Source organism: Mus musculus, chromosome 6 (assembly GCF_000001635.26).
Source record: "Mus musculus strain C57BL/6J chromosome 6, GRCm38.p6 C57BL/6J".
Classification (NCBI taxonomy): Eukaryota; Metazoa; Chordata; class Mammalia; order Rodentia; family Muridae; genus Mus; species Mus musculus.
This window is the reverse complement of record NC_000072.6, coordinates 65,117,136-65,145,037: the sequence shown is the minus strand read 5'-3', so window position 1 is coordinate 65,145,037 and position 27,902 is coordinate 65,117,136. Positions and strand designations below refer to the sequence as shown.

General features: G+C 41.3%; 1 protein-coding gene across 2 annotated transcripts; it reads left to right on the top strand.

Moving 5' to 3' along the window:
- Nucleotides 1–56: 56 nt before the first annotated feature.
- On the top strand, nt 57–27,745 carry Hpgds (hematopoietic prostaglandin D synthase). Of its 2 annotated transcripts, none has more exons than XM_006506398.4 (6): nt 57–365; nt 6,732–6,873; nt 9,345–9,437; nt 12,839–12,948; nt 21,382–21,480; nt 24,947–27,745. In XM_006506398.4, exons 2-6 carry the CDS (start codon nt 6,741–6,743, stop codon nt 25,112–25,114), a joined length of 603 nt encoding a protein of 200 aa, XP_006506461.1. In that variant the 5' UTR covers nt 57–365; nt 6,732–6,740; the 3' UTR covers nt 25,115–27,745. The 2 variants fall into 2 exon arrangements, with proteins under 2 accessions (XP_006506461.1, NP_062328.3); NM_019455.4 differs by having other exon boundaries at nt 308–365; nt 24,950–27,745.
- The last annotated feature ends 157 nt before the right edge of the window (nt 27,746–27,902 follow it).

Genomic DNA, 27,902 nt, shown 5'->3' with positions numbered 1-27,902 from the left:
CACTTTTGTCTCTGTAAGAAAACGTGACAGGGCTTGTTTTCTCATTCCCCAGAAGTCTGTGGTGTAAGACTAAGAATAAAGAGCTTGTAGCAATCTGTACACACAAGCACCTGTGACTGCGACTTTACTCTTTATGCAAATACGTTGGACTAATGTAGAGAGCTTGTGAAATGATGACAAAAGCTACCCAGAGCTCTTTACAGGCTGAACTTTGGACTCGTGCATCTCATGTGAGAAAGGCAGGAAGGCTTTTAGGTGGAGGAAGTGGCCTCTGGCTGTCTTGTGACTGCCACTCATCACAGAAACCACTGTACAGACAGGAACTGAGACACGGAGACACGGCACAGGAAAGGCTCTCTGCATAGGTAAGTGACACGAACTCTTTCTTCTTTCTGTTTGATTCTCCCCGTCTTCCCCAGCTTGAGACTGTTCGGTGGTCTATATGTTCCATCTTAACAGCGTCAGCTCACTCCAGGCTTTCATACACACATGGTCACGTAGAAATCGGATGACAACCTGTAAGAGCTGTGGATCCAAAAGCTTCTAGAAATTCCCTGAGCATCACCACCCCTGAAGGAAAAAGAAAATCCCATCTTGATCATCCTTGATAACATCTTTAGAACTCTCTTGGTAACTTTCTTTAGAATGTAAAGCAGTATAAATTTTCATTTATGCCCCTTCAACCCTGTATACGTGTGCACACACATGCATGTGAGTGTGCGCGTGCTCTGTGTGTGTGTGTGTGTGTGTGTGTGTGTGTGTGTGTGTGTGCGTGTGTGTGTGTGTGTGTGTGTCCGGGGGCTTTTTTTGCATCACATTCTATCATGTTAAGGCATATTTGGTTGAAATGTGTCTATGCTTGTCCAAGAATTGCTTCCTTCACCATTTGACAGTAGAGATAGTTTAAAAGATTTACTTCAGTTCAGATGGTTGAACTTAACAATCCTAAAGAGCAGTGTAGCTACTCCCTGTGCTCAGGTGTTAACATAAAGCAAGCCTCGAAAGTGGCATTTCTCTGGGGGTTTTTGATAGAAAATAGAGATCCCAGTTCACTGATTCAAAATTAAGCATCCAGTGTTTGAAATGAGCAACTTAGCAAATAAAGTGTCATCTATTTCTTTTTTGATCTACATTTTTTACTCCCTACCAGTAAATTGTCCAGGTCTGAACTAAAACTCCCCTCCCCCCTTGCACTATGAAATCGTGAAATCCTGTACGCTCCATCCCCTAGTTGTTAGGAGCAGTGGCTTCTGTTAGGAGATGCCAGCATGGGCAAGATGTCCAACATGGACAAGATGTCCTGTGAACAGTAGCTCCTCAGCTGCTCTCTGCATCCAGCTCCTGCATTTTAAAATACCAGACTCTACACAAATAGAGGTGCAAACAGTGTGCCGTGTCCACCACATGTGGGGTGGGGTTAAGACTGTCGGCAAGACCAGGGATGCTTCCAGTTGTGTACTCCAGACTCAAGCTATTGCAGAATTGCTGGACATGTGAAAAGAACGTGGCAGGGAACCCCAAGTATCTCTGAGTTCCAGATATCTTTTATTGAAGTGCGAGAGTTCAGTTAGGCCACTGGTGTTAAATAAATTATAAAATTGGGGTTGCAACTAGCCATCGGTGATGACTCTTTCTGCCAGAGAATTGGCTTTGGATTTCTATCATCTTTTAGACATACAGACTACAAATATTATACTATTTTTAACTTTATTACTTTAATCAAAATAGCACAACTGCCTAATCAGACTTAAGTGATCTTACCACAATTCACATTCTATTAATATTTACATTAAAGGTGTCCCTGTTGACCACTCCCACATATTTCTTATGATCAACTGAAATATCGATATTATGAAAAGTAAAAATTGATACAAACCTAATAGAGTGGAAGCACAAAAGACAGACTGCTTCTAAAAAAGCACCATTAACCTATGTGAAATGTCTCCCCACAAGGTTAGTAAATACTAAGAATTTAATCTTACCGTGGCTAGAAGTCTATTTAAGCTCATGTGTTGCCCAAGGCCTTTTCTGCTCAGCCATGTGCTGAGGAAATGCTCATGTTATTTTCCAAATATCTACCTACTCAATCAGAAACTTTGCATGACTTCCCTTGGAGTGTTAAGAAAGAAGATAAACTTTTTTGTTCTCTTCGGGGTAAACGCTATTTTCTCTATGTGACATTCTTACAACAGCATGGGAGAGGAAAGTTCACAAATGAAGTCACCAGGAAAAATGAGGCCAGCATGATGCCAGAGGTCTCCAGCTCTATTCAAATCAGGTCCAGTCAAAGCGGAGTCAAATAGCAGGAGTGGTGTTTTTGTCTGTTTGGGTTGGTTGGGACAAGGTCTCTCCATGTAGCTGTGGATGTTCTGGGGCTTATATAGGCCATGCTGGTCTAGAACTCACAAAGACACAAGTGCCTCTGCCTACTGACGATTGGGGTTAAAGGCATGTGCCACTATGCCCAACTTGGCCACATCTCTTGTGTGAGGCAAATTTGAGTCTAATTATATGCATTCTTTTAATCTTGCCCCTTTATGTCCCTGCAAAATGTTCATATGATCAGTTTTGTTTTGAGGCTTTGTATCTCTAGACTTAAACAAACACCACATTAGCTTATTCACAAGGCATTTCCCACAAGCCCCACTGCCTGCTTGGTGAACTTCTCCCCCAGCTCATCTACTTCCAGCTGGTTTGGTCCTGACCTGTCATTTGAAATTTACAGTCAGGTTTACCGACAGATCTGTCTTGGCTTTTGAACGTAGATAATAGTCATCTCTCCCTTGATACTCCTCACATTATCTGCTGCCATCCTCTTTTACTAAACTGACTGGTCTGCTTGGAATTAGAGGTGTAATATATATGATTGTGCCACATTAAAGAAACAGAGTTTGATTATTTTTTTATTGTTGTTTTTTGTTCTTCATCCCTTTGGGGGAGGGGGAAATAGGTGCTCACAAGGGTGGGGTGGGCCTAGAATGGCAGCGAAGTGTGTGTGATGAGGTGCATTGTATAAAACTCCCAAATCATCAATAAAAATTGGAAAAGAAATTCTAGAATAAAACATAAAGCAGGAAAAGAAAAAGAAAGAAACTGAATCTATAGATTCGTATTCATGTGAAATTTGGACGAATCTTTTAGTTGAGACTCTGTGTGAGGTCTGGAAACTTTTTCCCAATACCTGGTTAGCTAAGGAGTTTTGTTTTGTTCTGTTCTGTTTTGTTTTGTTTCCTTAAGAATTCTGATCACAATTGAATGGTAATGTTTAATGTCTTTTAAAAGGATTTACTTTTATTATTTGTAGTTATGTGTATGTGTATCAGCATGGGCACACAAATACAGCTACCCTCAGAAGCCAAAAGGCGGCAGAGCCCCTGGATCTGAAGTTGTATGTCACCCAGTATAGATGTGGGTAATTAAACCTAGGTCTTCTAAAAGAGGAATATGCTCTCGTAAGCCCAGAGCCATTCATTCCGTCAGCCCCTTTGGCCTTGGTTGAGATTACAGTGTGGCTTGCTTTTGCCCATCAGCAATCTGTCAAATAGAGGGACATCTTCTAAGACACTGTGAGCCTGTCATCAATCCTTCTGTCACAGCATGTCTGTCTATTCATATACTACTAATTTTTAGTAACTGATACTTACGATGTTCAAATGTATGCTAACAAAATTATCTAGAACTTTCTTACAATGTCTGCCTTTTTCCTAATGTTCTCTTATCTGAAGCCATTTATGGAAGATAAGGACACCTTTGCCTTTGGAACTGAGTGAACGTCACCTGTAATTAGCCGTAGCTAATTGCCAACTCAGTCTTCGCTTCTACTTTCTTTTTTATTTGGTTGCATCACACAGTTCTAAGGGTGTCCCTTTAAATGTTGGACTGTAGTGCTAGCTTGAGGCATTTCAACTATTTTACTGTTGTTATGACCCTTTTGCTGGCAATAGTTTTTGCTGCGGTTTGTCACGTGGTTTTGAGCTTAACCACATAAGTTTTAACTTTTCTTCTTATGCTTCAGTTTTTCTTGTCTTTGTGGTAGCATCAGAATGAATTTTCAAATAACATGACCTTGAAGACCTGAGTCCACTGAAATCATGTAAATCTGTCTCACACCCTTCGCTGAAGCAAAGAACTCTGCAGTTTCCCTCCCTCCCTTTCCTGTCTGCTGAGCTCACACTATAAATCACATACTGTATGGAAACCTTAAAATTAATTCATTCTTCGACAATTTCATCCTTGTGTATAATAACTTCAGGTCACGTTCAGCCCTCCCCCTTCATCTCCCCACACCAATCACCTTCCTGGGAACAAGTCTTTTCCACTTGCCTGTGTCTTTGTTTCTCCTGTCTTTGTTCAGTGACTCACTGAATTTAATCTGGGTGCCCCGTGGACATGGCTGTGGGGTTACCCACTAGAGCATGGCGACCACAACACTGGAGACAATGGCTGCCTCTCCAGCAGCCATGGAACTGGAGCAGGGGCTGGGCTCCTTGAGTTCCAGTGTTCTTTAGGTAATATTTTCAATACAGTTACTTCTATAGGCAAAGAAGCTAAAGCCGGGGGCGGGGAGCTATTCCCAAAATCACTGACTGCCCCCTCACTGTCTCCTCCCCCTCTCTCTCTCTCTCTCTCTCTCTCTCTCTCTCTCTCTCTCTCTCTCTTTTTCCCTCTCCCTCTCTCTCTCTGCTGGCCTTGCACTTCAGTGAACTTGGTGGGAACACATCCTACCTTTATCCGTTGAGGCAGGCCTGCTTCAGTAGCAAGGGATTATAGCCACAGAGATGAAGAGAGGCAAAAAAAAAAAAAAAAAAAAAAAACCACAAAAACAAAAACTCTAGCTAGGGCACTAAGCCTTCTCTTAGTGTGTATTGTGGAATTTCTTTGAGTATATAATAACTTCACAGCTTACAGTTTTACAAAAGTTAGTATTAAATAGCTTACATAAACTATTCATAGACACATTGACTTGGAATTCCTTATTTTTTTGCAAAGCCTTATTAAATATATTAAATATTTTAGAATCAGTAATTATTTCCTTCTGCATTTATCTTTATCTATTTTTAATATCTCCAAAATACACATATATAACACCAAAAATACAAGCCTACAATTTGGGAATCTTGCTCCTGTAGAACAAGTAGCTTCTCCTTTAAACGGAATGCAGTCATACAAGAACTGAGGGATGTGGTGCGCAGGCACAGCTTCTTCAATGTAACAACTGCTGAAAGAATGTTCTAGAGAGATAGATACACATCTACCAGATGTGCTTGTATCTCCAAATCTCGTATGGCATAAAGTTTTCAGAGAAACACAGATAACTAAAAAATTTAATAGTCTTCTTTAAGTAAACTACAATATAAAATAGCATAACCACATATTAACAATAAAACAACCCCTTTATGCAGAATTCACAATGTGGTCACTGTTATTTATGGATATATGAGTGAAAATGGTTGTATATTTAATTTTTAATGCAATGGAAATATATATCTGCAAGTATATACTATGTATGTAAGGAGATATATATTTATATATGATAACCAATTTTTACAAAAAACGCTCCAGTGTGAACTACAACTAGGAAAAACAGTTTCACACTCTGTGAGCTACTTTGCTCTTTGAAATATATATTAAAAAAAATCAGGGTTATAACAAATACATTTTCTTTCTCTAATGAGAATTATAATTTCATAATGTATAATTTAAAGGATCTTTATCACTTTACATTTTTAATTAATTAGTGTGTGTGTGTGTGTGTGTGTGTGTGTGTGTGTGTGTGTGTGCTGTAAGGTGTATGTGGAGGTTAAAGGATATCTCTATGGAGTCAGTCCTCTCTCCTCACCTTCATGAATGTTCTGGAGATAGAGCGCAGGAGACCAGGCTTAGACAGCTAGCAAGTTTACAGGATTTGCGGGGAGTTGTTTTTCTGTCCATCTTGTTTTTGAGGCAAGATCTGTCTTGTTGCGTACGCTAAGCTTGAAGTCCTCCCATCTGACTATAGCAGCGCTGGATCTAGGATCACAGACAGGAGTTGCTGCATCTGACCTTTTCACATGGGTTCAAAGTCTTGAATTCAGGTCTTCCCAGCAGGTACTTTTCAACCAGTTAAGCCATTTCACCAGCCCCGAAACCAAACCATTTTAATGCACCATTTTAAATGAACAATTTTCATGTAAATGCTACAATTATTGCATCAGTGTATGCTAGTCAATGATTATTCTGGTCTATAACATAAGAGCTTAGATGAGTATTAATGTTAGTAACGGTTTAGTAGTATACTAAGAATTTTACATGTATAAGTCTTAGTTTCCAAATGTATATTAATAGCTACAGTTTTAAAGTTGACTTTAAAATTTAGGGAATCTCTATAAGCTAGTCCAAAAACTTAAAGCAACTTAGTAAAATTCAGTCTCCTGTAAAAATATCTGTCAGTTGCCTGATCATTATTAAATTGCATTATAAAAATGCTATGTATCACATAGCTATATCTATTAAATATAAGCCATTAAACTTTAATGAGTTTCTGTGGTTTCCCTTTGAGTGTTTTTGAGCAATTAATGAATTCAAGCTTTGATAGAAAGAACAGTTTCAGGGGGAGGGGCAGAAGGGATGAAAGAGAATAACTGCCAAGAATGACTAAAACTCATTGTATTTGCATACATTTGTGAAACCATCAAAGGATTTTTTTAAAAATGAAAACAATAAAGGCCACCTTCCTTTTTTTCTCTTTCCAGAATTGTACCATGCCTAACTACAAACTGCTTTATTTTAATATGAGGGGAAGAGCCGAAATTATTCGCTACATATTCGCTTATTTGGACATAAAGTATGAGGATCACAGAATAGAACAAGCTGACTGGCCTAAAATCAAGCCAAGTAAGTGTCACAAACTGTTCAGCCTTATGCAGGGAGAGTGGACTTCAGGGCTTTCCAGTGAAATGGAAGCCCAGCCCCACAGAGCTTAACACTGAGACGCAGCTGTTCAGGTAAGCAAAACAGATGAGGACTGGTCTCTGGGCGTGCTCTGGTTTTTATCTTCTTCTTCAATAAATGGCTCATAGAACTATAAGAAACAGCTGGGCCACTGACATCAGTTGAATATCACCCCTGCCAAGAGTGTGACCTGCTAATTTACATAAACTTCCCCAAACATCAGTTCCTTGTTTATACAATGAGTTCAGAGTTAACAGCCATCTCTCAGGATAGAATGCTTGAAGCCTGGTGGGCATGTTAAATTTCCAATACCACCTTCAAGCTTCCCTTTCAAGCTCCACATACCACCTCCCTTTTGTTTACACCAGTGCTGAAATTGAAGCTCTTCAGGGCACACCCTTTATTTGGATCTCTGTTTTGCTCACAGCAGCTCAGGGCCTTGAATTGCACTTGGTGTACTCCCGGGCTCAGTACTCAAAGCTGTGCTTCTTCGAAAAATGAAAGAACCTTACCTTGAACTAACCCAATGTGTGTATAAAGGCCTGGTCCCAGCCCTTGTGTGGGATACGTGACTTACGACTTTATTGTTTTTGCTTCTTTCCAAACTAATTATGTTCAAATCTAATTAGCTCAACATAACTACCTCAAACCTAAGAAACTCTCTGGGAAGTTGGAGCCAGTACACATGGCTACACACGTCGTGGTCATTGAAAAGATGGTGTCCCGTTGATTCAGAAAGTTTCAAGGTTACCATCAAGTGAAAAGAAAAACTTTGTATAGTATCATATAAGTTACGGTTTATTTTTGACATTTATGTTAGTTTCTCACGGTTGTGACAGAAATGAGGGAAGGAAGTAGGGTATACTCATAGATTTCTCTGCTGTCAGCTCACTGCTTGGGCCCTGAGGAAGAAAAACTTCAGGGTGGAAATGGTGTGATGGAGCAGAGATGCTCATCAGATGAAACCTGGGAGCAGGGACAAAGTAATGAGGACACTACAGCTAAGATGGAAGGCAAGGCTGCCCGCAGTCCACTTCCGCCAGTGAGGCCCTACTTCCTACATGTCTACTACATCATAACAGTACATCTGAAGCTAGACTCACTCAGTAGAAAAAACTGTTCACTGGATCAGATACTCATGAGCTGATCATCTGTGGAAAGACCCTCACGGAAAGATGTAAATAGGAATGTAGTCCTCTCTCAATCTAATCACGTTGACAAGGTTAACTAACACAATATGGAAAATTAATTAGAATACTACAGTCACTATAGCTATCTAGTAGAAATATTTTGTTTTAAATTTTATTAATTTTCTATAATAAAGCTTTCTTACAAAAGTAAAAAGTTCCAGTTTAAAAAAAAGGTGATATTTAGTGATAAAGTATTATTATCTGCTATAACTTATATTTGTACAAAATGCAACCATCTTTTACTGTATCCTTCAAATTGCTCTTCATCAAAATAAGACTAGAATTAGAACTTTCTTAGCTCCTGTGTAAGTCAAACTCTGTAATTGTTGGAATATGTTTTAAAGTAACCCATGTGATCTGTTTTGAGACCATGACATTGATGAAGCTTTAAAACACGGGAGAGATGTTTAAGAAAAGTTGCTGCTCTTACAGAGGGCTGGGGTTCAGTTTCCAGTACCCACGTAGCTGCTCACAGACTTTTGTAACCAGTTCCAAGAGGATCTCAGTCCCTCTTTTGGCCTCCAAAGGCACTTGCACACGTGCAGTGCAATTACATACTTGCAGGCAAAACAATCATAACACAGAAACAAATAAAAATAAGTCTTTTAAAAAGTAGTAAATTTATAAGTCAGTCTATCATGAGACAATGCAGCCTGTGGTATCCCAGGAAGCATTTGTGTTGTTGTTTGTTTATTTGTTTTAATTGAGACCAGTTCTCACATTGTCCAAACACAGTGTCAAGTTTTAAATGATCTTGAACTCATGATCGCCCTGGCTTCACCTCACAAGTGCTAAAGTTACTGGCATTAACCAGTACACCCTATTTTTGCTGTGCTGGGGATCCAACCCAGAAACTTGCAGGGGCTTGTGCATAACAATCAGGCACTCTACCAACTGAGCTACACAGGCCCCACCCATAAACATGATTTTTTAAATCAGTTCTCTGACTTTTCAAAGCTAACAACATGTAAAGACTGCACCAGAGAATGTGAAATTGTCCCTTTTAAGAGATGTTTTGAGGGACTTGGATAGAGATCAAACAGTATAGTGTTTTTTAAAGTAAGTATATTTTAAAATTCATATATATGTACATTACACATATACACACACAAATTCTGTATTTAAGAATTTCAGTGACTTTAAATAATTTTTTGTTCCTGTGTTCTGAGCTCTCATCGTTTTTTGTTGTGCTCTGAAGTTGAGCCTCCACTTCTTCTGTTTCAGCTCTTCCATTTGGCAAAATCCCTGTTTTGGAGGTGGAAGGACTTACAATCCACCAGAGCCTCGCAATAGCAAGATATTTGACCAAAAACACAGGTAATACACTTGTTAGTAGTTAAGGCCTTAAATAACTGAAAAAATGTGATGTTTCTTTAGTATTTCTTTAACAGCTGTACTATTTAACTCTGCCGCAATTAAGAATGGCTATGAAGATTAGAACAGTATAAATGTATCATCTATGTTAGTGTGAATGCTTTAGATGGTTATAAAATTTTATTATTTTATATTTTTATGTACAAGGTCTTACTATGTAGTGTTGACTTGCCTGGCACTTGCTCTATAGTCCACACTGGCCTTAAATGTTGTATCCTTCTGTATCAGCCTACAGGTATGTGCTACCACATCAGTAATCACACTTTATACTCTATCTACCCCATCCTATATTGTACCACATTCCCATCATGTCCTTTCTAGAATAGAGCTGGAAAATTGGATTGGTATGTCAAGCTAGTATTAAATATTATGATTCAGACAAAAATAGCCAGAAATGCATACATCACAGGAAGGGTGGAACTTGGACTGCTGGGATCATAGTTCCATGTCCTTCATTCTGCTGGTGTTGAAAAACATAGGAAGGTGGCATCCTCACCTCTACTGGGTGTGGCCTGAGGCCTCCTTAACGCCTCACCATGGCAGTGAGCAGAGGGAACAGAGATGGTGCCTGCCCTCCTCTCATCTTGCCCCACTTCCTGTTCCCCCTCTCCTGCTCTTCCCACTTTAAAAAAAATAGTAAAAAAGTAACTTTGGGCTTCTTTTAAAGATCTTTTTCTTTTAGTAGATTATTTAATCTACTATTTTTCTTTTTGTAGATTTTTTAATCTACTAGAATTAGCACTGTCCACTCCACCCCACTGCCACCACCACACTATCCAAGCAAACTGAGCACCCAGGTGACCCATAATGATTAGACTCTACTTGGGAGACAAAGTTATTTGTTTTAAACATAAACACGGAGCTAGAGACTTGACTCAGCATTAAGAGCACTTATTTGCTGTTCTTGCAGAGGCCTGGGTTCGGATCCCAGCATCCAAATGGTGGTTCACGACCATCTGTAACTCCAGATCTGGTTGATCTGATCATGACTTCTTGTCCTCTGTGGACACCAGGTTCACACACTGTGAACACGAGGACAGAATAACAATACACATAAAATAAAATTAATTTTAAGTAGTTTAAGCACAGGAAAAAGTGTACTAGCAGATATTTGGACAAGTGAAGGCTTGAGAAGAGTCAGAGGAGATGGAATATGTCTATGGACGTTCGGCTTAAAAGAGGAAATTGTATTTGGGTGGAGCCTCAGAGGATACCTAGGGTTCCGAGGTCACCACCCTTTATGTGAAGCAAGGTCTCCTGGGGGCTGCATAGAACCCATGTGCTCTTCCTTGCTGCCAGATTTGATGCAGGGAGGCCTCTGAAAAGTTTACATTATTAGGGATTTCCTAATAGTGCTGAGGAGGACGGCAAATGGACCTCACTTAAATTCACCAGACTCTCAGCGCTGCAAGTAAACAGCCACAAGGAAACAACAACAACAAAACCCTTCATGGTCGTAGGGTACAGAAGGAGGGTTACTTAGCAAAATGCACCGACCCTGGTTAGAAAATCCAGGACATGGCATGACTAGAGGACAATTATTCTGGTGATAGTTTCTTCCTGATTGGCCTGACGGCTCGACCCACAGTAGAGGTAACTCAGAAAGAGGAGTGTGGAGGCTCTGAGAAAGTATGCAGAACCTTTGTAGGGCTGGGCAGTGGAGAAGGGCAAAAAGGCACAGGAGACAGGCTTTGTCATTTTCAGGAGAGCACTGGGGAGCAGAGAGGGGGCAGGTGTCACAAACACCCTCTAGCGCACTAGCACTCTGGTCTTCTCAGTTCTTTGTAAAGACCTTCCTTAATTGCCATACCCCTTACCGAATACGGTTTTCCAGCCATGAGTGGAGTCTCTCTTTTTGAAAACACACTGGAGCTTCTGAGCTTTGATAGGGCCCCTGCTCACAGTCGGAGCTGTGGCCTCATGGAACGAACAGGGAACAGTAGGCTTGAGGTGTGGCATCTGGATAATTGGATGCCAGAAGTTCAGGAAGGAAGAAAGCTCCAAGTATTTTCAAAAAGGATTGAGAGATACCTGCAGCTTAGAAGTAGAAATGTGGGACCAAGGCATCACCTGATGCAAAGTAAATGCCGAACCCTGGATCACAGAAGTCAAGCCAGGGCTGCTGGGCAAAGTGAGGGGACAGACTGTGACAGGCTTTTTCAGGCTAGCGAGGAGAATCAGTTCTTGGGAATCACAGGTAAGAGTTGCAAGTAAGTGAAGCAAGCATATTCTTTCTCCCCTGAGCAGCTTCACCTTGGAGTTGTTTATCTGAGCCTTGCATCAGCAGTGTAGATTTCCTTGAGTTTCATAATTTGATACCGCTATACAAAAGGAGTCAATTTTACAAGATTTTAACACTGAGTCATTACCAGTTGACACCAGAGAGGCGAAGATTAGAAAGATCAATGACTTGTTAGAAAAAAAAAATGATGAAAAAATTAAAGAAATCTCAGTCAGTGCGTACTCTTTTTTTATATTGAAGGCTTTGAAGAGCTTGTAAATTGGGGCTGAAGAAGTGGCCCAGCAATTAATAGCACTTGGCTGCTCTACCAGAGCTGTGTTCCCAGCACCCATGTGGCATCTTACAATTGTCTATAACTCCACTTGGTGATTCAACAGGCTCTCTGAACTGCTGGCACGTGGAGTGCTTGTGTACAAGTACTTGAATAGTTGCATACACACATGAACATAAAAATGTAAATTTTAAAAATGTCTTAAGAATCTTACAAGTTTTTGTAACTTTTCTTTTTCCTTTTTTAATCCCAATTTTCTTTTTTGTTTACCTCCCGAGGCTAAATCCTCTGCTTTCCTTCTGAAGAAAATGTTTCAGTCTGAAGGGAATGTGGCAACAGGGAGGAACATGCCAGCCAACAAACAAAAACAAGAAAGAATGCATAGTAGCCTCAGCAGGCAGCTTAACCACACTTTGACCATCAGGAGCCCGCGCTCCCAGATGCAGCAGTAGTTGCCATGGTTATCTCCTCTCTAGCTTCAAGCTGAGATACTTAGTGCTCCATGACTGAGCGAGCTCCTGTCTGGCTGTCAATCGAGGCATTTTGTTTTCCCAGGGTTAAGGTACTACTATCTTTAAAGTTGAAATTTTATGATGAAAGCTGGGTCCAGATTTTGATTGGAGTTTTTCAGGCTGTACAAAGAAGCACGGAGTACAGTATTTTAGAATTTGCCCCCAGCTCCACCACCAACCTCTGTCTTCTGACGCACAACTGTTTTATATATACTGTTTGGATTTTCTAAAGTGTGACTATGTTGCCTATTTAATACGTTAGTCGTAGTGTAAACGGAGCGTGTTGATAGATGCGAAATGGCCTTTTCCTATCCCATAGATTTGGCTGGGAAGACAGCGTTGGAGCAATGTCAAGCTGATGCAGTGGTGGACACGCTGGATGACTTCATGTCTCTCTTCCCATGGGCAGAGAAAGATCAAGATCTAAAAGTAATGTGATGAACTTGCTATCGTCCCTGCGGTTAACCTTCTAGTGCCTCCAGAAATCGCGTTCTCGGGCTCTAAAGGCCATTTTCAATCTGTGTGATGTAAACATGTACTTTTTAAAAAGAAGTTACAGTAGACTCTAAAGCAAGGTCATACTCGTTCCTGCCATACTCTTTGCTAGCCCCTCAAATAGTCTTTTAAACTGTGTGTACGTGAGCCTTTGTGAGTGTATGGGTTCCATGTCCATGCAGGATCCTGCAGAGACCAGAAGAGGGTTTCAAATTCCCTGCAACCAGAGTTCCAGATGGTTGTGAGCTGGTATGTGGGTGCTGGCAACCAAACCTAGGTTCTCTGCAGGAGCTGTCAGTGCTTTGAAGCCACAGAACTCTCCCTCCAGGACTACAGAGCCAGCTTTAATGCTTTTGGCTATCTTCTGCGGACAAACACACCTTCCTTTCTTTCATGCTTTTCTCTTTTTAATCATTGGTTTTGTGGGCACATGTTTATGGTTGTACAAGCCTATGCCAGCCATAGCATGTATGTGACCTCAGAGGACAACTCTCAGGAATCAGTTCTCTCTTTCCACCGTGTAGGTAATGATCGAACTCAGATCATTACACCTGGGGGGTGGGGGGGTTGCGGGGCGAGTGCCTTTACTTATGGAAGCATCTCACCAATGAGCTAGTTCTCTCTCTCTGTGTGTCTGTCTGTCTGTCTGTCTGTCTGTCTGTCTGTCTCTGTGTGAGGGGCATCTGTGTCTGTGTTTGTCTGTGTCTTTCTCCATTTGAAATGGTGTTTCATTTTGTAGACTGCAGAATGTGTACCACCATATTTCTGTAACATACACAAATAGCACTTACCGATTTTACACAGTTCTTTTTTTATAAATATTTATTTATTTATTATATGTAAGTACACTGTAGTGTGTCTTCAGACACTCCAGAAGAGAGCATTAGATTTCGTTATGGATGGTTGTGAGCCACCATGTGGTTGCTGGGATTTGAACTCAGGACCTTTGGAAGAGCATTTGGCGCTCTTAACCACTGAGCGGGCTCACCAGCCCCGATTTTACACAGTTCTTATAAACTCCTTATAGAAGCCATAAGAATCTGTCTTTCTTCATTTTTTTCCATTTTTTTTTCCAACGCTAGCCTCTAACTCATTATGTAGCTGAGAATGACCTGCAATTCCTTTTTGCTCCCATACTACAGGTGCTGCAATTGGAGCTGTACACCCCACATCTAACCTGGATTTCTTCCTTTGTCATCTTCTTTTATTTCCTTTCCCCTAAATTTTCAACATGGTGATGTGAAAAGTCTTGGTGCTAAATTAATATTCTATAATTATGTTGGTTTGTCTATGGAAATACATACAGACTGTATACTGGAGTAATGCTTTTTCTTCTATTTCCTCCTCTACGCCTAAATCTTTTTACATTTTTTTTTTTGAAACTTTCCACACTGTCTGATAAGGTTTCCCTCAGATTCAAGGATCTCAGATTGCCAGTTCTCTCCACTGTCTTCTGGGCACAATTTCCTCTCTGGCTCTTTAATGAGATCTCTGGCCTGGAGACCTCCTGTGCCCAGCAGCTCTGTGGGTTTCCACAGAGCTGTTGTCTCTGGCCTTCCTTACCCCAGACAAGCCTTTCTTGTGGGATTGAGTCTTGTTTCCCGGGTGATGCCCGCTTTCAAATATATTCCATTATTTGAGCATGTCCTCTAGCACTTCAAAGGCTACATCACTAAGAGAAGATGTGAAGGCAGGAGAATGTGTGGACTTCTTCATCTGTGTCACAGCTTCAGTAGCCTTTGCCCTACACATGTGATGTACACTGTCTTAGTTAGGGTTTTACTGCAGTGAACAGACACCATGACTAAGGCAAGTCTTATAAAAACAACATTTAATTGGGGCTAACTTACAGGTTCAGAGGTCCAGTCCATTATCATCAAGGTGAGAACATGACAGTATCCAGGCAAGCATGGCATAGGCAAAGCTGAGAGTTCTGCATCTTCATCCAAAGGCTGCTAGTGGAAGACTGACTTCCAGGCAACTAGGGTGAGGGTCTTAAGCCCACACCCACAATGACACACCCCCAACCAGGTCACACTTATTCCAACAAGGCCACACCTCCAAATTGTGCTACTCCCTAGCCCAAGAATATACAAACCATCACATACACTTACCACCCAAGGTCTTCATTAACATTCCCAATGTCTCTTTTGGCCCTTCCCAGTTTCCAGACTCTTGTGTGTTTGGGAAACAATGCAGAACAAGCACAGTTACTGATCGCAGGAAATCAAACACTTGGAGCTTTAGTAAAGTTTGCCACTTTTTCACTTTTCTCACCTGGTTCCATAGCTTGGTTGGTTGATATCTTGGTTGGGTTTTCGTTTGAGTTTTGTCAACTTGACACAAGATAGTGTCACGTAAGAAGAGGGAACCATAGTTAAGAAAATTCCTTCATAAGATTGGCTTCTAGGAAATGCTGTGGGGACATTTTCTCTCTTTTCTTTCTTTCTTTTTGGCTGGGGCAGGGTGGGAAGCAAGGGTTTGCCTTGGCTCATACATGGAGACAATACTGTCCGTCATCCAGATAAGGCACAGTGACAGGAATATGAGGTGGCTGGTCACGCATCAGTCAGGAAGCACAGTAGACAGAAGTGGGGCTCACCTATAAAACCTTAAGGCCCAAGCCAGGCAGTGGTGGCACACGCCTTTAATCCCAGCACTTGGGAGGCAAAGGCAGGCCGATTTCTGAGTTCGAGGCCAGTTCCAGGACAGCCAGGGCTACATAGAGAAACCCTGTCTCGAAAAATAAAACGAGACAAAAAAAACCTTAAGGCCCACCTGCCATCTCTCTGATTCCCAATGACTCAGTTCCCCTGTCAGTGCTCTGTCTCCTAAAGGTGAAATATCCTTTTAAAACAGGACCAGTAGCTAGGCATAAAGTGTTCAAACAAATATGGTACCAATGACATTTCACATTTCAACCCCAACACTTTGCAGAGAGAAAATGCCCTCCTTGTGGTGCCTTGAAGAGCTTGTGACTGTGTAACAACCTGAGTCACCACAACCAGTCAGACCTCTGTATTAGAATTCATCCACCTCACACAGGGAGTAGTCGAGGATGAGGTCCTGATCCTGGAACTTGAAGTGCCCTTGGAACAACTTCTTCTGAAGCAGGAGTAGGAACCAGTAGCCGTCATTAGGTCACATGTCAGCAAAGGGAATCTGATCAAGCGGGAACCACTAAGGGCACACTTCTTCACTCTCTGCACGCCCTGTGTACATGTTCCGTAGAGAAGATATGGATGTTCAGCAGGCTAAGGGAACCCACAAACTCAAACGAGATGTGGTCCAGCTGAGCAGTGCATCCACGGTCAGACCGCTTTCTTCCTAAGGCTCTCAGCCCCATCCTCAGTGGACTCTCCCTTCCTGTGCTTCCCCTGAAGCCACTCCAGCAGTCAGCTCCTCTTCTTCCTGCCAAGGAGAACTTGCTGAGGCTGCAGCATCAGCACCAGGTTGGTGGAGATGCCTGGGTCCTTTGCGTACCACCCACACAGTTTCCTGCGGGAAGAGCTGTGGGGTATTTTCTTAATTATCGATTGATGTTGTGTGTGGGTCTATCCCTGGGTAAGTGGTCCTGGGTTCTCTAGGAAAGCAGACTAGAAAAACATAGGACCTAATAAGCAGCTCTCCTCCACGACTTCAGCTTCTGCTTCCGTTCCTGCTACCAGACTCCTGCCTTGAGTTCCTATCCTGAATGGCCTCAGTGATAGAGTATAATCTGAGAGCTATAAACTGAAATTAACCCTTTTTCTCTGTTTCTTTTGGCATAGTGCTTATCACAGCACTAGAAACCCTAAGACCATTGGTAAGGACACCTATATTGCAAGCAGTGTTCCACTAGCATTTGAAGACACAGCAGGCTCTCAGCTGTTGGCAAGTTTGGCTAATCTAATTATTTTCCTTAAAGTTCTAAATGTTTAGAATGGTGAGTTTTGTTGCCTATATATGAATATACCTTTAACCCCAGTACTCTGGAGGCAGAAACAAGAAGATCTCTTCCTACACTCGATCTTAGCCAAAAGGCTGAGAAGCGATAGCAGATCTCTTTCTATGTAGACCTGGAACTCTACTCCAGGTCTACATAGAAAGCTCTGGGCTAACCAAGACTATGTAGCGAGAGCCTATCTTACAAAACAAGCAAACAAATTTTACACACACACATAAACACATATGTATATATACAAGTATATGAAAGAAATGGTGTTTTGGTGCCATCTTGTTTTCTTTCTTGTGTGTGAGTGCACATATGTGTGCGCATGCATGTGTAGGCCTGAGATTGACGTCCAATTGCTTCCTCACTCCTTCCCCTGCTTACTGATTGAGACAGAGACACTCGCTGAATCTGGACCTCACCAATTCAGCTAGACTGACAGACCACCAAAGCACACACCCCCTTCCATTCCTGCTTCTCAGTGCTGGGGCTACAGCTGTGTGATAGAGAGCCTGGCTTATCTGTGGGCATTAGAGATCCAAGCTTAGGTCAGCATAGTTGAGCAGCAGAAATCTTATAAAGTGAGCCATCCTTCTAGTCTGGCACCATCCTGTATGGGTCCATTCAGCCTGACACTTTGGAAAGTTTAAATATCCTTGAAAGCTTTTAAAGTGACTTCACTATATCCTGTATTCTCTTTGTCACCCAGTACCCCTGGAGCTGGGAGGCTGAGATCTTTTCCACCTCCCATTATTTGCTTTGTTTTGGGTTTTTTTTTTTTTTTTTTTTGGCTTAGTTTGTGCTTTCAGAGGACGTCCTCAACTTGACTCGTGGATGATTGAGTTCTAAATTTTCACCTTTTAATTATCACCTGCATTGTGATACTGTTTACATGATTAAGATCTTCTGATTGGAGATATTTGCACAAATAATTTATATAAATAAGGTATCTTAGGGATGTGTGCATGGACAGACACAGAGAGAGAGAGAGAGAGAGAGAGAGAGAGAGAGAGAGACAGAGACAGAGAGAGTCAGAGAGAGAGAGAGAGAGAACACTCACCGGGACAAAGTCTTGAAAAGCTCAGCTTTGATGACAGAAGGGTAAAAAGACTTTTTGACATAATATATTTTGGCTCTGCCCAAAATATATATAATGGGCTTGAACCCTATTGCCTTCTTACCAGTGCAATTCCCTATCAAAGTTGAAACTCGGAGTGTGAAGTGTAGACCAAAGGGGGCGCTCCTTTGATGCATGTTGGGAGCACCCAGTGATAGAGTATAGCCATGTGACAAGGTGGAAAGAGTTCAGTAAACCTCAGCCAGTACAATTAGACATTATAGAGTTAAGTGTTAGTTTGCTCTTATATTTGTCAGGTGTGACATCTATTTTACATGTCTATATAAGCACACAAATACATCATGTTCCCAGTTATAGAAAGAAAATATATAAAGATTTGTGTCCATGATATCAAAGAGCCCACTGCAAGGCAGTCTGCCTCCTTCTTGGCTGGTCTCTCATTTTCTACTTTTCTATGGCTGAGGACCCCTGACAGAGGACACATCCCAGAGGAGACTATCTCTGGCCATTGCTCATAAAATTTATACTCCAGCATTGTGCATAACACGGTGGTCACTGCTATTACATGTCTAAAACCAGGTTTAGAAAGCATAGAAATTCAGGTTCAGGAACAAATTATACAAAAGATCCTATTTCAGAGGCATTGCTAATAGCTCCGACTACATCATCAATGAAGTGTGTTTTGCTCTCTCCCTGCAGCAGGGTCAGTTGCTGCCACCTTGTGGTCAGGCAGCATTTTCAAAATCAAAATATTGCAGTAAGATAGTAATACCAACTTATTCTTCTTAGTGAGAGAGGGTTTTGCTATTTAGCCCAGGCTAGGCTTGCAGCTCCCCAGACCCTGTCTCCCAAGTGTAGGGATTACAGATGTGGAGTTGCATCACACAAGTCTCACTGAAAAAAATTGTCATTATTGTGCTTGAAGAAAAGCATGAAATACAGTAATTGCTGTTATTTCTGTATTTGTTGCTAAAATTCCATTTCCAATTTTAAAGGATTAGATGAAAGAATATGTCTGTGAACACTGGTCACCAGAATTTCCCTTGAATTTATTATGAGTGCTTATTCTTTGGCTACCCAGTGTGCCCATGTGGGTTTTGTCATCTGAAGAGCAGTGTGCAGGTGGGAGGACTAGCAGGGGAGCCGTAATTCTGAAGTTGCAGTTTCAACAGTGAAAGAGAATAACAGTGAGGATTTGGAAACTGTGAGAAACAGACAACGTTCTATATCCTTCTCAGGGGCAAAACCCAGCTCACAATGTTCCTGAAGAGGAGCGCAGAAATGTCAGACACCAGCAAGTCAAAGAGTGGCCACCTAGATTTAACAAGAAACAGACATAGGGAGATAGATAGATAGATAGATAGAGAGAGAGAGAGAGAGAGAGAGAGAGAGAGAGAGAGAGATATTTCAATTAGTTCAGTGACAAAGTATTTTTGGAATGCCTAAAGCCTCTCCAGTACTTCAAATACACACACACACACACACACACACACACACACACACACACACACACCCCTAAAGGCAAAAGATTTAACAATTACATTTCTTCCTATTACTTAAAAATGGACCTTAAGAAATGATTGTTCTGTATGTAGTAATTTAAATATTATTAGTTGGAAATAATTTGACAAATTGTAAAGAAAATTTGAGCTAAAGGAGTGATCAATAATGTGAGCATTGTAAGTTTTTATTTGCACTTGACAATGTGGACATGACCATTAGAAAGTACATATGGCCTTTGCAAAACTTTCGAGCAACCACATCCTGCACCCCACTGGCTCCAGCTGTCCAGGAGATACAGGCTAGCCTTGACTAATATTCATATCGAACTCGAACTAATCCAGGGATATGAGGTCACAGGGTGTACCACCATGTCGGCAAGCACACAATTCTCAGTAAGAAAGAGGGTTGAGTTAATGACTTGGTTCTCAGAGACAAAATAAAACATAGTTATGTAATAAAGGCACCCATCTGTTTTATGGGTGTCCTGCATTTGTCTTCCTTTCTCCGGATATTGTTTCTTCACAGTACCTTACATAGATTATCAGAAAGGAGTGGTTGGTGGGTCCTGTAGATAATATGCAAGGCAGACAAAGCTCATGCTAAGGCACAGTGGCTGTCAAGGAGGAGACAGCCTTAGGTTCCATGGGTGTTCTTTGCTGTGAAGAGACACCATTGCCAACTCTTATAAAGGGAAACATTTCACTGGGGCTGGCTTACAGTTGCAGAGGTTTAGTCCATTATTGTCCTGATAGAAAATATGGCAGTATGCAGGCAGGTAAGGTGTTGGAGAAGGAGCTGAGAGTGCTACATCTTGATCCAAAGGTAGCAGAAGACTGTGTCACTGGACATAGCTTGAGCATATAAGACCTCAAAGCTTGTCCCCACAGTGACACACCTCCTGCAACAAGGTTACACATCCTAATAGTGCTATTTGCTATGGGTTAAGCATTCAATCACATGAGTCTATGGGGCCATACCTATTCAAACCACCACAGGTATCATGATTCATTATGGCCTAGTATGCCCATCAGGTGTAGTAATGAGGAAGAAACCCAAACTGGAGCACCCAGACTCACAGGCTGCTGTGCATCTATTTCCTTCAGTTGAGCTACATAATTATAAGGGCCTTATGTTAAAAGGGGATTTCAGACATCTAAAAACATAATAACTTTTCATTACAATAAACTAAGAGTTTGAAAATATCATAGGTGTTTCTCATAAACTAAAATCAGATTTACCATGACTTGCCTATATGCCTCTCAAGTATTTACATCAGCACAGCGCAGACACTTCCATGCACATTGAGGTTTATGATGGCTGTGTCCACAGAAGACAAGTGATAGAGCCTACCTGTCTAAAATATAGAAATGGATGCAGAAAATATGATGTATATGTGTATATATATACATATATAATACATGAGTATAAAATGTTTGTATGGGAATATCCTGTGTGATGTCATTCACCATGAAAATACATATTGAAACTAATGGCAAAAATACTTTAAAATGAGTAATAGGGTTGGTTAGATGGTTAAGCTGGTAAAAGATACTTGCTTCTAAACCTGAGTAGCAAGGGTTTGATTCTTTCTAATCCTGAGTAGCAAGGGTGCAAGGACAGAACTGACTCCTGAAAGTTGCCTTCTGGTTTCCACCAGGCTCGGTGGCACATGTGTGCACATGTGTGCACACCAAACACACAAAATAAATGTAATTTTAAAACTTGAGTAATCTATGATTGAGTCATGTCATAACTATGACGAAACAAACGCATAGCCACTCTCAGATCTCCTCACTCACTGTTCAAATTGCTCTTATGTTTCTCACTATTCACAAGGATGTCTGCTGTCTCCTAGGAGCGGATGTTCAATGAATTGCTCACACATCAAGCACCTCGCCTTCTGAAAGATTTGGACACATACTTAGGAGACAAAGAGTGGTTTATAGGCAATTATGTGAGTATGTTTTGTGTTTTAAAATGCCAGCAATTCTATTTAGGTAAGTCAATAAACTAAATACTTACTGAGTGAAAACGTTATTCCAGCCAGGCATGATAGTACACACCTGTCATCCCAGCACATGAGAGGTTGCATAGCAACTTTGATGCCAGCCTGGGCTACCTGAGCCCGTATCTCAAAATGAAAAGAAGAAAAAAACTGGTTAGAGGCAGGGCTGGAGGATAATTACTCAGAAAATATAGTAGAGAAAATAGAACACTAAACTTCTTTCAACTAACTCTTTACATGGATCTGACCTGGAGTCATTATGTAATTTACTTTATGTAATTCTATCTATACATTAATCTTTAGAAGCTAGCCTAAGAATCAAAAGAAAATGAATGACTCTGTCACATACATAAGAGTACATAAAGACTACTTATTGCAATGTTTTGTGCATGTGTGTGTACATGTGAACATGTATGTAGATATCTGTGTGTGTAAGATGTGTAGATCAGAGGCTGACATCAGTAACTGCTCCTCAGACACTGCCCACATTGTTTTCTGAGACGTGCTGTCTCACTGGCCGGCAGGCCAGCAGCTCAGCAGCTCAGTCAGGCTAGGCTGGCTGACCAGTGAGTCTCGAGATCGCTCCTGTCTTTACCTCCGCAGTAGTGGGGGTCACAAGCCTGCACCACCATACCCAGCTTCTGTATGTGGGTTCTAGGGCTCAGACTTGGCTCCTCGCGGCGCTTGCACAGAAAGCACCTTACCAACCCGGTAATCTCCCCAGCCCCTGTGCTATACTCACAACAACAACAACAACAAACAAACAAACAAACAAACCTACACTCAGTGCAAAGCACTGTAATCTGAGCTTGTAGTAGGAATGTCAGAAAAACAGACACCATTAGAATTCAGTAGAAATATTAGCAGTTCTGGGCACTATTGGTATTGTTTTAACAATATCATTTATGATTTATACATTGTGAGTAGAAAAATCATAAGTTAAACTTATGTTATTAAGAATCAGGATCTCTGAGCTGGAGTGATGGCTCAGCGGTTAAGAGCACTGACTGCTCTTCTGAAGGTCATGAGTTCAAATCTCAGCAACCACGTGATGGTTCACAACCATCCGTAATGAGATCTGATGCCCTTTTCTGGGGTGTCTGGAGGCAGCTATAGTGTACTTACATATAGTAAATAAATAAATCTTTAAAAAAAAAAAAAAAAAAAACAAAGAATCAGGATCTTTGGTGTGGAAGAAAAGGAGACAAAGATAAATCTAGTTTTCATGGGTACCTCCTTCTACCCAGATTCTGGACTGTTCAACACTGAAAAGAGCTGAGGAACTGGACACAAATGACTTAATATCCATTTGAGACAAGAAATATATTTAGTACTTTTTCATACTAGAAGCAAATGAGTTACTAAAGCAACGAGTTCGTATCAAAAGGGCTTTTGAGTCATCTCAGAACTGACTAGAAATGGAGTGATCTAAACTTCAATGAGAATGTTAACAGCAGCAAATTGAAACAATTCAAAACAGAGGAGCTTAGAACAACTTACAGTACATCCAAACATACAACACCTGCAACCAAGCTCCTTACAAGCTGTAGGATGGAGCCCATTTTGAAAGAATGAAGTGGAATGTGAGAGGCTTGGTTGGAAGTACTTGTCCTGCCTTTTCTAAGTAAGCAGTACAAGTTCCTCTTTGGAAAAACATTCTAGTCATAAATAAGAGTGCAAACATCATCACTTGCCAACCCTGAAGAGGTAATGAGCCTAGCCAGTGGCCACCAGAAACCACCTGTGTCACAGGCTGATGCTGGCCACCAACCCTGAAGAGGTAATGAGCCTAGCCAGTGGCCACCAGAAACCACCTGTGTCACAGGCGGATGCTGGCCAGATGTGCTTTAGAGCAGGAACATAACTCCACCCAAATCAAATCTGACTAATCTTAGTGCAATTATGTGTGGAGTTTCCCAGCCTTTTGGGAAGACAGGGAAAACAGGGCTGGGAAGACAGGGAAAAGTGACTCTGATCACTGTGCCTTGTCCCTGAATCTCCTTGGCTTTCCAAGGCACTGCATAGTCCCTTCACGTCTTCCCACTTGCTTTTTATGAGCTCTCTTTTTCAGTCCATATTTTCTGAGTATTTCTCAGAACCCTCGACTTAAACAAACATCACCTCCTGGATGCTCGCTCTGCCCACGGTAACCACTGCACTTTGCCTTCATCGGCCATTTCACTGTGTATTTGAAAAATCTCTTCTAAAACAAAACCCCAGACTGGGGATGAGGTTCAGTGGCGTTTGAAGGCTCTGGGCTTGGTCCATAGCACTGCAAACAAACAAACAAATCTACACGAGAGGAGGGCATTGCATTCCAGATTGCTCTCTACCATCCCTAACACCTAAATGTGGGTATGACACACAGTAGGTATTTGACAAATATTTCTTAGTTGAACTCTCTATGCAGCAATATTTCTTAGATGACAGCAAAAGTGTGAAACACCAGCAACCAGTTCTAGTAAATTAAGCACACACAAACAAGCTTAGTCCACTTTTAAATTCTCCTCTAGAGCTGGCCTTGGAGAAACATGCTGCAATCCCAGGCAGCCTGGTCTCCAGAGGGAGCTCCAGTCAAATACATTGCGGTGTCAGACTGTCTCCCAACAATACAAACTAAAAAGTGAACAAATAACAAAACAAAGTTAACCCTGCTATTGTGGTTATGGACCACACCCTACTGATGGAGCTCAGTAAGGATGAAGAACGCTCAGCTGACCCAGGCTTAGGATAGGCCGTACCCATCACCGTGGCCAAGCTTAGCATTCTATTAAGGACCAGATCGCTTTATAGTTATTTGTCTTGATGTGATTCAAAGATAATGTATCTTACACAGATTCTTTTATTTGGAACTATAAACCTGGAAGGGATAACCTACGCACTATTTATTCCTTTGTACCTTAAAACGCAAAGGTACAAGGTACACAACATAATGAAATAATCACAGATCCCCTCACAAACAGCACATTTACAGGACTAGTGTGGAATCATCAATGGTGACATACAAAAAGGAGCATGCCATTCCCCATCACAGGACATGTACACACCTGGGAGGAGCCCACCTCTTCCTACAGAGGGCTTTTGGAACAGATGGAAATCTGTTAGGTCAGGCTGGTAGAGAGTGGACAGGGCTTCAAAAAAGTGTAGCACTGGACCATCAGCTGCCAGCCGCCTGTCTCAGGCATCTCCACTTAGTTGCAGACAGTAGTCATTTCGATGTTCCTTGGACACTGTGATGCCTGTCGGCTTCCAATTTTATCATGCACATGTTCAGCTTTGTGCCAACAAAGAATTGTTTTGAAATGGAAAGGAAGTGTTCCCTGAGAGTAAGAAAGTAAGTTCACTTTTGGAATGCTTTTTTCTTTTTCTTTTTGTTTTAACATATTCAAAAGCCAAGTCTTTGTTTTCCTTTAAGCAGGTAACCTGGGCAGACTTCTACTGGGATATCTGCAGCACCACACTTTTGGTTTTAAAGCCTGGCTTGTTGGATATCTACCCCAAACTGGTGTCATTACGGAACAAAGTCCAAGCTATCCCTGCCATTTCTGCCTGGATACTAAAGAGGCCACAGACAAAACTCTAGATGAATCAGGACCCATCATCAGATGAGAACTCCATTAGCTGGCTAGAGGATCCACATACTTCTCACCAATAGGACTGTAACTTTGTAGTACTCTGCTTGCTGTGTATAGCAACTCAAGGGGTGTTGCAGTTTTGTCTTTATCTGCAGGCACTTAGTTTCCAATCTTTTATTTTTTCAAAACTTTACACTTTATAATTGCAGGGAAATAGTTCACAATATATGTAGTTGTGCATATCAAGATGTATGGAAGCTTTAAACAACACTAGTTTCCTGGCTAGGGTATCAGTCAACACAGTATCTTAACTATGAGTAAGCATAGTTAACTATGAAATACAGATTTTGCAGCTAGCTCTTCAATCAGCAAATTCCTACACAGAAACTAATGGTCATTATAATGATCACTAACTACTGCATGTTATTCAGGTATACACCAAAGTGTATAAGCTACTTCACAAAAATACACATCTGTCTGACATGTCACAAAATGGGTAATAAAGAAGAAACTCATCAAGATTAAAGGACAGCCAAGAAAAGTGATGTTGAAGTTTAATTGAAATTCCACAAAATGGAGTAACAAAAAGTTACTGAGTTCAGCATTGTTGCAATTCAGAAGGCTGTAGAGACAAGGAAAGGAGCTGTGACATAGAAAGTTCGATACCCCAGAGACAAGAGACAGAGGGTTACAATAATCTTTCACATGAGAAAAACAAAAGCAGGCTGGAGAGATGGCTCAGCAATTAGCACTGACTGCTCTTCCAGAGGTTCTGAGTTCAATTCCCAGCAAACCACATGGTGGTTCACAACTATCTGTAATGGGATCTGATCTTCTGGTGTATCTGAAGAGAACGACAGTGTACTCACATACATACAATAAAGAAATCTAGCCGAGCGGTGGTGGCGCGCGCCTTTAATCCCAGCACTTGGGAAGCAGAGGCAGGCGGATTTCTGAGTTCGAGGCCAGCCTGGTCTACAAACTGAGTTCCAGGACAGCCAGAGCTACACAGAGAAACCATCTCGGAAAACCAAAACAATAGAAAACCAAAACAATAAAGAAATCTTAAAAAACAAACAAACAAACAAACAAAAAACAGTAGACTAAGAAGACTGGGAGAACATGTGTGCAGAACATTCACCTGGTAAAGATTTGTTTAAAATATAAAAGAACTGTGAAAATTCAATAGTAAAAAAAAATAAATACCCAGATTGAAATGTTAGCTGGAAGATACACAGATGGCCATGAGCCTGTGAGGAGGCAGCAATACAGTGGCACTAGGGAATTATAATAGCAGTGCTGACTAGAACAGTAAAATCTCAAGACCAAATAAACACTGGAGAAACACTGAAGTTATGGGACCTGGGGACAGGAATGCAAAAGATGGCACTGAGAGAACTAGTTTCTCAAAAATTAAAATGTCCCCTTCTGTGGGGCCCGTCAGTCTCACATTGTGTATTTACTCAATGAGCATGTCCACACTAAGCTTGAACATATATCTTGGATGCTGCTTCACATACAGCTGCTAAAACTTTAAAAACCTCAAAGATGGCCTTTAGCAGGAAATGCAGAACAATCCTTGGTGCGTACACATCAGGGCTAGTAAGCCACGAACAGTACATGGGTGAGCCAGTGCCACACACAGCTAAGTGAAAGGAGCCAACACAAAAAGGCTCCAACTATGCAAAAGAAGAGGATGAGAAGCTGCCCAAGCCAGTGGTGACATGGGCAAGACGGGAGGCAGATGGGCAGTCCGGGCAGTCTGTTCTGTGGGATGCTGTCAGAGAGAATGAGTACACGTCTTTACATTTATAAACTTACTCAGAATGCAGAACACATGCAAACTGTAGCGTATGTAGCACATGTTAGCAACAGAGGAGACTGTAGGTGTGGGGACAGCAGGAAATGGGACTGCTCCTAGTGTTGCTGTGAACTGAAAAAAACAAACAGTCTGCGATAATTAGTTTTTATTTGCTGACAAAGTGTAATAGATACACAACAGCTTACAGGGAGGGAAGATTTGTGTGGCTCCACTCATTGGCTCCACTGGGTTGGAACTGTGGAGCAGTATGTGCCAAAATGACTGTTTACTTACTCATGGTGGCTGAGAAACAGAGTGGAAAGCACCTCTCTACACAATCTTCTAAACAACAGGCCAGTGAGCTGGCTCCATGGATAAAGGCATTTGGCGCCAAACCCAGAAGGCCTAAGATCAGTCTCTGGCACCTACATAATGGAAGCAAAACACTGACTTTCACCTACTGTCTGTCCTCTGCCCTCCCCTTAAGCACTGTGGCATTTGCACTTATACTCATTTTATTTTTTTTTTTTAAATGCAACCATTTTATTTTTGTTTATAAAGGGTCTCCTAATTAGCAATATTACTCCCCAGGACTGTTTTGGACTGTTTTCTCACTTGGTATCTGAAGGCTGACTGGGATGCACAATGTGGCCCAGGCCCAAGCTGGCACTGCACTCACTGTAATCTCGTTTCCATGCTGCCGAACCTGGATCCCTATTTTAAACTATATTGATGGAATGCACACTTTGCTTTGTATGTTAGCTTCATTAATGTTAATAGTGTGTGTGGTATGTTGCAAAATGTATGGAAATACTAATAAAGATGATCTTGTGCTTTATGTGAGATTCAGAAGAACATATTGCTAAAAGGCAAAAAATAAAAATAAAAAAGGAGATTGTAGGGAGAGAGAAAGAAATACATGTCCAGATAGGTGTGCTCTTATTTAACATCTCTTCTTTTTTTAGAACATTTTCTCTGATTTAACAGGGCTGGGG

Bases quoted from the DNA above. Each gene is read 5' to 3' on its own strand.
- Hpgds (XM_006506398.4), top strand. From the start codon at position 6,741: ATGCCTAACTACAAACTGCTTTATTTTAATATGAGGGGAAGAGCCGAA. The intron at 12,949-21,381 runs GTAATGTGATGA...GCTGTCTCCTAG, and splicing joins AGAAAGATCAAGATCTAAAA to GAGCGGATGTTCAATGAATT. The intron at 21,481-24,946 runs GTGAGTATGTTT...TTTTCCTTTAAG, and splicing joins AGTGGTTTATAGGCAATTAT to CAGGTAACCTGGGCAGACTT.